General features: G+C 38.3%; 1 protein-coding gene across 1 annotated transcript; it reads right to left on the bottom strand.

The window, feature by feature from the left end:
• On the bottom strand, positions 1–3,380 carry LOC116254778 (uncharacterized). The gene has a single exon (XM_050077984.1). The coding sequence runs from the start codon at positions 2,869–2,871 to the stop codon at positions 1,291–1,293; it is 1,581 nt and encodes a 526-aa protein (XP_049933941.1). The 5' UTR covers positions 2,872–3,380; the 3' UTR covers positions 1–1,290.
• Positions 3,381–13,014: the final 9,634 nt, after the last annotated feature.

Here is a 13,014-nt window from a genome sequence, read left to right as displayed (position 1 = left end):
TAAGAAAAAAGCTAAACTACAAAAGAGTTGGCATTAACATTACCACTACAGATTAAAACCATTCGCTAAAAAAAATCAGAAAAGGACCAAAAATGTAACAAATCTTTCACTTCAAACCCAAAAAATCAGAAGAGGACCAAAAATGTAGCACATCTCTCCCAGCGCTGAGCAGAATTACAACAGATTACGGGGCTGTTTGGAAGGAGGAATACTTTGTTAGTGTTTAATGTATATGTTTAATGTATATGCCCTAACAAAAGGGGCAGATTCATGGAACATTGTGAAAGTATTTAATGAATCCATACAATTTTGGAATGTTCCTTTTGTCAAACAGCCCCTAAAAAACAGAAAAATTTTACAACAGCACATCCATTAGCAGTATAACAAAAACTGAAAAACATGCTTAAGCTAGAAGTTTTTTATTAACCGCCAATTTTGCATTCTAATTCAAGCTACTAAATCCGGAACTTTATAGCTGAGAATGATTTTTCGTTAAAAATATTTTCTTTACTGAGGTCAACTTCACTGCCAAACGACTCAATTCCCAAAACCTGCATCCAGAGAGAAGACTCACAGGTAAAGAATTGTAGCAGCTAGTAATTTGTCATTAACCAGAAAGAGATTTGGGGTGATTTTGCTATCTGACAAGCAGTTCACATCCATGAGCTTATCCATCCCTATTGTATAGTACAATCTTGTCATATCATTTTTACATCACAACTTCAAGAAACCATGAACATCTTTTCCTGCACAGATCCACAGTTTAGTATGACAAGGAAATATGAAAGCGCCATAAGAGAAAAAATCTTGCTCTATTAATTGTGCAATCAAACGCAACCTAATTACTCGATTCAACACCATCAATTTCACAAAACCTCAGATTGCTAAGTACACACTTCAATTCACCACACAATTTAAAGTTACAGTATCTCGCAAGTTAAACAACAGCGCTGACAATACAGAAAGGAATTTACACTTGGCTCTGTGGAATTTAACCCAACTTTCTTCTCTTCCTGGCAAACTTGTGGAAACACTGGACAGATTACAGGCTATATAATAAAGGGGAGATTTTCAATTGAATGTGAAATCTACTTTTTAACATCAAATAAATTTATCTTTACCACCAAAAGAAGAAAAAGAAAAAATAGAGAAAACTAATCTGTAGATGTGAGAAAGTGAAGGAAGGAAGATACAATTTGAAAATATATTCCTGAAAAGACAATAGAACAACAGCTACTCACCATTGAAAGGATCACGAATGCATGGGATAGAATTTTTCCTCCCAGGCCTTCACCACCATTGATGAACCAAAACGCCGTTTTCCCTCAGAGAGGTAAATATATTCATGCAGTCGCTGTATGTACTCTTATACTTCTTGGTCCTCTCGCGGCTGCTCCTCTGCCACCGATTATAATGGCACTCCAGAAAAACCTCGTCGATCAAGCATATGGCTCCTGTCTCAATCAACCTCGGCATGAGATCGAATTCCGTCCCTTCCACATCCATCTTCATCACTACGAAATCCTTCTTGCTCACAGCACCCATCAGCCACTCTGCGAAATCGAATCCCTGAACCTTCAACACTTCCCTTGATTCCTCCGCCATTTCTGAGTCTTCCCCACCAGTTCGAATCCTACCCATACCCCTCCCCTTCTCCCCATCTTCATCGCCACCACCATTGATCTCGAACAGCAGTGTCTCGTTCCTGATCCATGCAGCATACGGCAGTAGCTGCACTCCCTTCTTCGTCCCGTACTCATAGTGGAACGTATGGTCTGCCTCGATGGCGAAGATCTCGAACGTCCGGTTCTGCTTGGGGTACTGCTTCTTGAACCATCCAACGATACTCGAACCATATGATCGAGATCCCACGTCTATGTAGACGTGCCTGCGTTTGTATGAGATCTGCACCATGGACGAGAGGTATTTGATGTTCTTGATATTTCTCTTCAAGGTAATCCATGGCTTCAACGGCTCTTCCATGATCAAAGGCTCTGCCCTTTTGACGAGACCCTTCTTCCATTCAGGAGCAGAGCAAACGCTGCTCTTATTGCTCGATTCATCGCCGGGAGGGGCCGATTTTCCAGCGCCCAGGCGGCGAATGGTGTGCTTCTTCAAAATGAATTCCGTAAAAGATCCAGACTTCCTACTCTTCACAGATTTACAGCAATTGAACAAATCCAAGAAAGAATTGAGACTATACATGTCTTTGGCAGCAAGGGCATGGATGACGGCGATCCCTCCCGGCCTGATCATCCGGCCGATCTCTGCCGCGAACTCCTCCACCTTCTTGGGCATCGAATCTATCACGCCCTCGCCGGCGAACACGAAGTCGAAGGTGTCGTCCTCGAAGGGCAGATGCCGGAAGGGGTCGCCGTAGACGACCAGCGGGCGATGTACCTTCTTCCCCACGCCGATCGAGTCGACGACTCCGACCTCCCTCAAGGCAAGCACCTGCTGCGCGGCGGCCTCCTCCCGGTTTCCGACCGGAACCACCAGGGTCTTAGAGAGTCGGGATAGATAGCCTCGCTGCGTGAGGTTCTGGAAAACCGCAGAGTAGGCGTCGATCCTCTGCCTCCACTCCTTGCTGGTCCAGAGCTTCCGGACGGCCGGATCGACGGCGAGGTGCTCGGCGGAGGCCGAATGCGGGCGCTGGTGACCGCCGATCCCCACGATGTTGAGCGTCCCGGAGGCGGAGAACAGGCAGAAGCCGGCGGCGTCGCAGGACAGGCCGACGGCGTCCTGGAAGGACGAAGTGGTTGAAAAGACGTAAACAAAGCGGAGGAGGAGGACAGCGACGCCTAAGATGAGTCCTCGGACGACCAAGTTCCGGACGCGGTTGGTCACTTTGTGACCCCCCATTGGCTCCATTTTCCTCTTACCAACAAACTGAAACTCAAAGAAAACGATGAACCCCAAAAAGAACAACAGAAAACCAAACCAAATTTGCTCCACAAAGAACAAAAGAATTCAAGAACTTCTCGGCTACCAACTTCTTTTCCTGTTTCTGTTGGATCCTCACAAAGGACAAAATCAAAGAAGAAGAAGAAGAAGAAGGACGTTTTGTTAGGGTTTGAAAAGAAGAGGACTATCGAGAGCAGAACCGAGCGGCGGTATGGTTGGCGCCGATGAGGGAAGAAGGAAGGTGGGCGGCAGAGGCGACTCGGTTCCACAGTAAGGTTTGAAGGCAGAAGACTTCCATGACTTCCTCTCTCCTTCCACAATCTCGCCTCTCCTTTTATCTCGCCTACCCTTTCTCTCTCTCTCTCTCTCTCTTCTTTTGTGAGAAGCAAAGAAGAAGGAAACCAGATTACAGAAGGAAATCAAAACCCTTCCTATTTTTATATAATATTTAGTGCCATAAATATTCGATAACGGAGAAGAAGGTAGCATATGAGGAACATGGGAGTGGGCAGAGGACCACTTGCCCCAATGATTCATTTAAAAATATATATATATATATATATGAAATGATGTTGAAGTTTCGGGAAAAGATTTACAGCAAGGGGAAAGTGTCAAACCCGAGCACGTATCTGTCATTTTTCCAGAATAATTTTAGAAGTAAAGTTTTACGGAAACACATTCAAACTTGTTTTGTTATTCAAAATAGAGTCGGCGGTGTGGATTGACCTTGCAGAGGTCCCACCGGCAAGTTGCCGGTTTTTGCTTGACGTGGACAAACATCCCCCGGAGACCGAGTTTCGAAGCAGACATAAATTGATTCGCTGGCTTTCAAAGAAGGAAAAAAGGGCCCAAAGGGCAACTTGGAATCCGTTGCTTTCGGCACACCTTTTCCCTTTTTTTGCCTCTCTTGTGGTCCTCTGCGAAATTCACACCGGCGAAATGGCAAGTCCGGTTGACCTTGCAGCAGCGTCGCCATCTCCGGCACCGAGGCCGGCGGTTTGTCAGCCGATATCTACCGCATCTTCTAGTTCAAGTAATCGAATTACAAAAGAATTCAGTTCTTTCATCCTTTAGTAAAAGCAGGGGTTCATGATGACCCACAGAAATTTAAGTACAAAGCTAATAGTTGAAAACGGGAACTTACATGTAAATCTATACACTAAAATAAACAAATTTCGCAACCACATACAAAATTTTGACAAGTGATGTCGTGATTCATCATGCGAAAATGGAATTGGAAGCAAATTAGTTTGATTTTACAGCAATTTAAGAGCACCATTAAGTATTACCTAGTCTTTAATGTATATATTAAAAAATAATTTTAATATATTTTTCTGTTTGTTTTTTAAACTACTTTAACATTTTTGGCAGCCCACCCCTCCTCGTCTCTCCCCCTCTCTTTACATTTTGAAAAAGCAAAATTTACTCAATAAATTTTTAAAAAATGAGTTTGACCCTCGTAAAACTTTTCAAAAATAGATATTAGCCCTTGTAGAAAACTTTCAAAAATTATATTTAATGTATTGTATGACAGTTTGCCTCGTGGCTACGCCCCTGCTATCGCTGCATGCATGCAGCTCTCCTACCACCAACAACTGAAACCATACGAAATTCAATCTTAGGCTTAGGCTTTGCTTAGTGAATGAAAAAGGAAAGGAAAGGGAGCCTTTGACTGCAACACCAGCTCCTAGCCGAAGTATTGTTATATTTTAGAGTGTAGGTTGCTTGCTTGCTTGAAGGTACGAACTGCCGGATTTGCTTTCAACAATTAATAAAGAGAGATAGCATGAAAGTACTATCAACATTTTATAAATTAGTAACTTTGCCAATTTAAAGTACTTAGCCCCTATATCATTTTGTCGTTCCAATTTTATCGGATGTCTTTGAAGATACCTTATATGGTTTTTATCGATTCGGATTTAGATACCCTAAATGGTTTATATCGATACCAATTCGTTTGAAAAATCATCAACTGAATCAGTGTGTGAGTGACTAGGGATGAACACGAGCCGAGTCGAGTCTAAATTCAATCAGCTTGAACTCGGCTTGACTAATAAAACCTCGAAAAATCAACCGGTACCACGAAAGACGGCAAAAATAATGTTGCAATTGTTACCGTTTGCCTCAAAGGTAGCAAGTTGGATTTGTGTAGTCAATTCGATTTTCATGAAAATCATGCTTATGCTCGTAGATTTAATTTTACTAACACACAAATTAAAAAACTACCTAAAGTTTACACTTATGAAATAAGTAATTTCTTATACATTCTAAGCTTATTCGATCTTACTTGATAACCATTAATTAGAATTTGCATCTATCTTTCTTTCTCTCCTTCAGAACCCAAAGATGAAGCCGCCAGACTTGATGAGATTGGACTAAAGGGGAGTCGCAACTGCCAGCGGCTGTGGTTTGAATTGGAAAAGTGATTAGAGGATAGATAGAGCCCATCCTCTTTTGTCGCGACCCAAAGGCGGTCGCCCCCAGTTTCTCCCTATTTGAGAACCACGTGCAGAGGTGCATGCTGCTCCTTAATTGATGACTTAACAGCAAAGCCACACAGTTTCCCCCGTTGAGTGTGAAATCCCTAACCGCCCCACCGCGAGATAGAGTTATAACTCATTTGGCCTTACCTTTTAGCGCGATCCGGGTGCAAAATTTTTTTCGTGTAATAATGAAAAGCATTTTATTTATTATTTATAAAAAAAAAGTTTCACTTAACCCTTTATCTTGTTAGCATATAGGTGCAAGTTTTGTTTTTAGTAATTAAACATTACCCTTTAATTTATACATCTGTTTGCAACTAACCTTCGAACGGCCACAAAAAAAAATTGGCTTATCATTTTTCTACATTTAACCAAACTTTGATTCGTCACATGCCCTGCTGCCTATGAGTATCGGCCTAAGTATCCACCCGAAAATTTGGAACATGATTTACTATATAAACTTGTAATACCCATTTTGATAATTAAATTTAGTTTCGTGTTATTAAGTGATTGGTTGTTATGGTTCTAAGCCTTTCTCAACCAAAATTGTTTAGAGTGAGTTGAGATCCATCAAACCGAAGTCTGAGCTTAGTGCAAGACTGGGTCAAATCGTTGTAGTGGTATTAGAGCGGGGCTCAACACATGTCCTAAATAATAGAAAAGTTTTATTTCAAATTAAAAATTATGAGATATCATCCAAGGTTTATAAATGAAGTTGTAAAATGGTCAATTATCTTTTGGTGAAACTATTATTCAAGACCCAAACTCCGCGTGGAAATTATAATTTATTTCAGGAAAAAGAACAATTTCTACGTGGAGGGAATAAAAAAGAATTCAAGCGCTTGGCAAAAGTGTGGCCGACGAAGAAAAGGAAAAAAAAAGAAAAGAATGGGGAGAGCGAATAAAGGAGAAAGAGTAATGACTTTGTTGAAAACTGCGATCCCGCTGGACCAACAGCGACTGCACTCAGACGACCAACGACTCCACTATATATTAATATTAGGCGAGTTATTGAATTTTTTTTTTCCTTACCTTATTTTGATTTCTTAAAAAAATGAAACCATAAAAAAATTCAGGAAAGAAAATTATATCGCCTAAATTTGAATCGATAAAATATTTATCAGAAGCGCGCTTCCCCCGTTATGCGCCCTAACATGCCATGACAAAGGCTTCTTATTTTACACTTGTTCTTTAGAACCAATTTTATTAGCTGAATAGCGCTTTAATTAGGTTTGATGTGTGATTAACGAAATTTTTGAAGAGATAGTCTGAGCACTAGCCTACACCAACCACACTGTAGCTCCGTTTTTATAAAGAGTTTGTAGCTCGCCTACTCTTCATTTGTGAAGGGTATAATATATAACTACTCCTGTGTAAATCCGGCAGAAATCAAGGCGCCCGAACACATCTAAATTAAATTTACTCGACTTTTTTTTAAAAAAAATTACCTCATCAGTGATATTTATTCAAGTACTGCCGTCTATTTCAAATTAGAAAAACTTTTGGAAGAACCCATTGTAACATTTATTAGCCGTATTCTCGCCGTCGTCCGGCGTAACCGGAAAAATGAAAAAATGACAAGAAAACGGCGGTGCTTCCAGAAACCAGTCGCTGGATAAACCGTAAACGGTCATTGAGCAGCCAGTCTATGGCTTTTTCTGCTTTGTCCTAAGCATCTCCCGTGATGCATCCGACGAAATTACCATTGATGGTTAACAGACCCCCGCTGTAGGCAACAAAAGTAAATGACCAGAAACGAAAAAGCAAAAAAACAAGACAACGGTAACCAATATTGTTGCAGGAAAAAAGTCACCACCTGATTTTGTTGCTGTTCAATTTCGATTATGTGAAATTAGCATAGTTGGTATGAGTGACCAGGGTCGTGTAGATGATGCACTTTCAGTTTGATTCATTCTTGTGAGTGCAATTTTTTTAAATTGTAGATGTTGGTATTTATGACACTAAAGGGTGTATCATATGACTTAGGTGAAGCAACTTTAGCGTTGGGAGTGAGGGAAGGAGATCCTAAGTTGCATGTTGAAAGTAGGGTTTTGCCTCTTCCAAATTTTTCTCTAGTCCTTTTTAGGAAGTCAATAGATCCAATTTGGATTGGATATACTCTTAATCATATATGCCTTTTTCGGATATTCATATATTCGGATTCCAATATAAATAAAAAGAAAGTCGTATCTGAATCCGATTTTACAATCCAAATCAAATCTAAATTCTATTTTTATATTAATATCTGAATCTGAATCTTTGAACCAGACTTTGCCAATTTTCAAAATTACAGGAGCATTATATGTAAGATATTTGTGTAAAAATGAACCAATCCGATTGTAGGAGCAATTTTCAAATTGGACATATTTACATCCCTAATCCTCTTTATACACAAAAACCAGTTTTTAGAAACTACAAAAAGGTAATTATTTTTCACAAACTCTCCCTTAGCAAAATACCATTTATTGAGGGTTGTCAATCAATTGCTACCTTAAAATATATGGCTTTGGATGTGGATTTGCCCTCCAGCTAGGGGTAGAGCCAAGGTTGATCCCATATGGACCTTGCCTCCACTTCAAAAAAAAAAAAATAATAATTTACATGTGAATTTTAAAAAATTTCACTTGTTTTATATTGAAAAATGACATTTCGGCCTTAATCAAAATTTAGAAACTTTAATTCAACCCACCTTATGAAAAAATTCTAGCTCTGCCCGTGCCTCGAACCCATGCGTCAACAAGGGAATGAGCTTTTATGTTTGTCCTTCTTAAAAGGGATGATCCAGAGCTTGAACAATTTCCAATCCCAGTGTCATCGGCAGATATAGAAATTTGAACTAAAAACATGTAAATGGTTGAAAAGTGGATTTTCAATATGAGTCTATATACAAACTTAGCATGTATATATAAAAATTTGGCTTAGCAATGTTGTGAAATAGTGCAACCTTCATCTTAGGTGTAGGGAATGGCAAACAAGGGGGACGGGGTCTAGCCTCGAGCCCTGCCTGCAACACCAACCCCTAGTCGAAGTTTTATTTATTTTAAAAGTGTTGTGCCCTAGAAGCGTCATTTATGTTTATATTATAAGCTTAATTTTTTTACTAGTGATTCTTTGTAATTTTACCAACTAACTAGAATTTGCATCTCTTTTCTTCCTCAAATTCATCAGCCTAACCAATCTGCAATATATATAACGATTAGGCTGATGAATTTTGAAGAATTGGGGTGAACAAGTTTGTCGACTTTGATCTGTCAGCCATAGAATTTCTATTTTTTCACATCAACCCTAGTTTTGACAATGTTGTTATGCTCTCTTCTTTATAAATTCCCGTTGCAACAACTGGTTTTTCTTTTTAGCCTTGTCATATAATAATTTTTTTCTTAATAAATTGATGTGAGGCTTATCCTCCAGCAATGTTTGATTAGAAAGAAGTAAGGGTGGAGTTAAATTTTTTTTATGAACGGGGACGAATTAATGTTTTTAAATTTTGACAATGGCTAAAATGTATTTTTTTAAATTTTTATATAAAACAAGTGAAATTTTTTAAAACTTACATATAAATTAAAAAAAATTGAAGTGGGACTAAGGTCCATGTCGACCATCCCTTGGCTTCACCCTTAAAAAGAACAAGGGTGCACTGGTGGCCCGGCCGTCACCCCTTCCCTCCCTATCTGTCTTGAAGAATACCACGTTAAGAGGTGCATGTTGCTTCCCAAACTTGATCACTTGACAGCACCGGGTCGGGTCGACACCACAAAAATGGCTTGGAGTTGGGCTGATAAAAGCAATTATTATTAATCATAAATATATATTTTATATAATTTTCTTCGTACAATACATATATTTTAATTTTTTTTATTAAAACAAAACAGGTTTAGACCCAAGCCCAGTTGAAATTGACAAGGCTTGAACCTGGGCTGCCGCAACGGCACCTTGACTGGCCTGACCCGATGCCCACTCCTACTTAACAGCAAAGCCTCAATTGCCACCTCATGTGCCATAAGTCTCCCATCTATCACGCCCCACTGCCAGGTAATGTGTTCCCCGTTTAGGAGCATAGCTCCAATTTTATTAGATGGGCGACTTTGAGTAGGTGTGTTAAGACAAGATCTCAATTCCTTTTTTTTTTTTCATATTTTGCATGAAACTGGAAAGAAATGATACAACCTAAGTCACACGGATACGTGGCATTAATCAATACGCCGATATGGCGATTCGGATACGGATACGTCACCGAAACATTTGGATTGGGTCTGGGTCAAACCCAAAAAACCGATTGATGTTAAGTTAGGTCGAGACTCGAGCGTCTCCCTTTGGTCTTCACACTTCACTCTTCCGTCTTCAGTTAGGTCTATACTTTTCCGTCTAAGCAGCAAAAAGTCGGCAGCGATGGTGGGCGACGGTGACGGCGACCGAAGGTGACATCCGGTCGTGTCCGGTGGCAGGCGGCGACAGAGAGGTAAGTGCCTAAGTGGTTTTTTTTTTTTTTCTTTTTGATATTAGAAGTTAAGGTTTTTCATTCGGATTTGGATTTTTTTTTTCTGTTTTTGGATTTGTCGAGGGGAGGTTCTCTTTGGGTTTAATGTGGAAAGTGAGTTCTAAACTTCCAAGTTCCAACCAAGAAGCACTCGTCTTCTAATGAGTGTGAGAGTTGTGGATCAGAGGTCGTTCTCGCGAGGAATGACAAACTAACCATATGTTCAAACTCCTCCAGCCAAGACTTATTGATGAAATATCCATCAATGCAGGTTGCAGAACATAACATTCTCATTTCAATGGCAATTGTTCGACCAAAAGAATTTGAATTTGTGGTCTGTGATTTCAAAAAGTTCACTATTCATGAATGAAGTTAGAAAAGGAGATGCAACTAGCCAAAGCAGGAGTCCGACTAGACTTCTCAGGATCAAATTAAAATCACCAACACAAAACTTTCATAATAAATTAACAAAAGAAAGAAAGGGGGGAATATATCGAGGATAAGGGTGGTTGTGGATAAGAGGTCGTTAATTCAAAATTCGAAGAACCTTCTATTCCGTCAACATGTGAAATTGTGGAAGAAGAAGATGAGTATGAGGGCGATTTGATCATTGACAATTACTTGAATGATGATATTGATAAATAATGTTTTGTGATAAACAATGTTTTGTTTATAAGTTTGAGAGTTCAGTGAACTTTTAATTTCATGTTTTTTTTTTCAATTTATAATTTTTTAGAATATTATATTTTGCCGTATCCGCGTATTCGAGAATTGTGAAAATTACCGTGTTCATACTCATATTCTCGTATCCGCACCCATATCGCACCCGCACCCGTGTGACTTAGGATACAACGGTTCGTTTAATGTAACAAATGTTAACAAGTTGTTTGACAATACTAATAATTTATTATCCTTTTTATAAGCTTATCTAAGTTTTAAAGCAAATTTAATAGAAAAACAAAACAGATTTCGAACTCTGATTAAGATAATGAAACACATTAACTTGTGACTCAGAGCCAGATTGGCTGGAAAATAAGTCAGCTGGTCAGAGTGTTAGTTGCCAGAGGGTTAGTTGACTCAATGACTCAGCCAGTTAGGTTATAAATTTTTATAATGTATTTTTCAGACAAATGGATAAAAAAAGTTAGTCTGTTGGGACTTATGACTTTATGTTTTAATTGAATAACATAATTATTTGTGCATACCTAATAAAGTTTGTAAGGATTCACAATTCAAAAAATAATAAACTTTAGTATCCAATAACACATGACAAAAAAAAAGCATGTAATTAGTTGACAATCCAAATTGATTCGCCAAACAATGACTCATGACCTAAAAAATGGATGATCAGAACTGACTCTGCCGACTCATGATCAATATTTATGCCAACTATGTTCTTTTTAATCATATCATGAAACATATGTAGGGTATGCCCCACGGAACCCACTCTTTAAAACTTTAATTCAGTGTTGAAACTTGGTGAATTTGAGTGAAGTTATATGGGGTAGCCCCAAGAGATGCAGCGAATCACTGTAATTAAAAACTTACTAACCAAATATTTAATGTCTTATAAAAAAGAATTTCTAGTTACTTTAAATAACTATACAATCACTAAAAATCTTTGTTGAATGGTGGCATGGCTGATTGGATTTCTAGATCAATCATTACAACACTGTAAAAAATAATGTACTTTCTCAAGGGGGGATATTTGAATTGCCCGTTGCTTTAAAAGATGTCAAAGCTGCCGATGGAATTCTGTATTTGATTAGAACATAAATTCGCTTAGTTAAATTTCATAAGAAATTTACATAATTGATGCCCGTACCATATATGATTTTGTTCCCGAATATCCAGGTTTCCGGACATTTCAAACTCCATGGATGGGATGTACTTTTTGTTCTTTCTATTTCAGCCATATTCGCTTCCGAGTCAACACCCAAATCTTGTCAACATTTAATAAAAATTAATTTTAAATAAAACAAAAATTAAAAGATTTTTTTCAACTGATAAAATATTTAATAAAATTTTTCAACTTAGACATTTCATTTAACCCAAAAAAAAAAAAAATAGTTGAATCATGGGAGAGAATAAAGAAAAAAAATTTGTTGGTTTGTTGTAAACTACGTATGGCACTTGAAATTTGCACTCGTTCGGAACCCACTTAGGTGCTTCCTTGGACCAACCGCAACTGCACTCTGACTATATATATATTTTCTTTACTTTATTTTAATTGTTTAAACATAAATATACAAAATTTTGATCACAAAAACTGTGAGAAACATGGTTCCCCTTCTTTTATTAGAGAAACAAATTAAAAACTAGGAATACAATAAATTCATTAAATAAAAAAAAATCAGATCGTTTATGCCTAAATTAATTACTGAGGCCTTTATCAGGTTTATATGAACAGATAAATAAATGAGGAGGCTGTAATACATCTAAAACAAATCCACTTGAGACTAGTTTTTTTTGTCAAACTTTTTTTAGAAAATTGCCTCATTTTTCCGAAATTAGTCACATTCAAGTACTGCCATCCAAAAAATATTTGTTTTAAATTACAAGAACTTTTTGGAGCGCCATAGTCTCGCTGTCGCTCGCTGGTCCCTCCTCTGTTTGGAGGGTTGGTAAATGGGGAAAAAGAGAAGATGACAAGACAAAGGCACTTCTCACAGAAACCAGTATAAACCGTAAACGGTCATTGAGCAGCCAGACTTTGCCCTTCCGTGCTTTCTCCTATGCTCTCACGTCACGTGATGCATCCCATGAAATTACCGTTGTAGTACTTCTCCCGTTGGGATTCAAGGCTTCTTCAAAACTTGACTGACTGGTTCTATGGCCACCCACTTCACGGCAGTTCATGAAAATAGAATTGAGCATGTATTGTTCACGTTATTTAGTGAAACAAAAGTTTGGAGTAGTGATAGGAAATAGAACAAGGTAAGGTTTTACCTAATGAGTTTTCCCCTTGTTTTTTTTTAACAAAATTAACAGAAAATCACTCTAACGCAAACAAAATGACCAAAAAGGTAATAGATTGCATTTAAAATTGAAGGCAAAAGGTAAAACCTTCCCTACTAAAATGGTTCATTGTTGAATGTTTGGTTCAAACATATATTTGTAAGTTTCTCTTCTTGGTTAGCACAACGTTCC

Source organism: Nymphaea colorata, chromosome 5, assembly GCF_008831285.2.
Source record: "Nymphaea colorata isolate Beijing-Zhang1983 chromosome 5, ASM883128v2, whole genome shotgun sequence".
Taxonomy (NCBI): Eukaryota; Viridiplantae; Streptophyta; class Magnoliopsida; order Nymphaeales; family Nymphaeaceae; genus Nymphaea; species Nymphaea colorata.
This window is presented reverse-complemented; position numbering and strand designations above follow the sequence as displayed.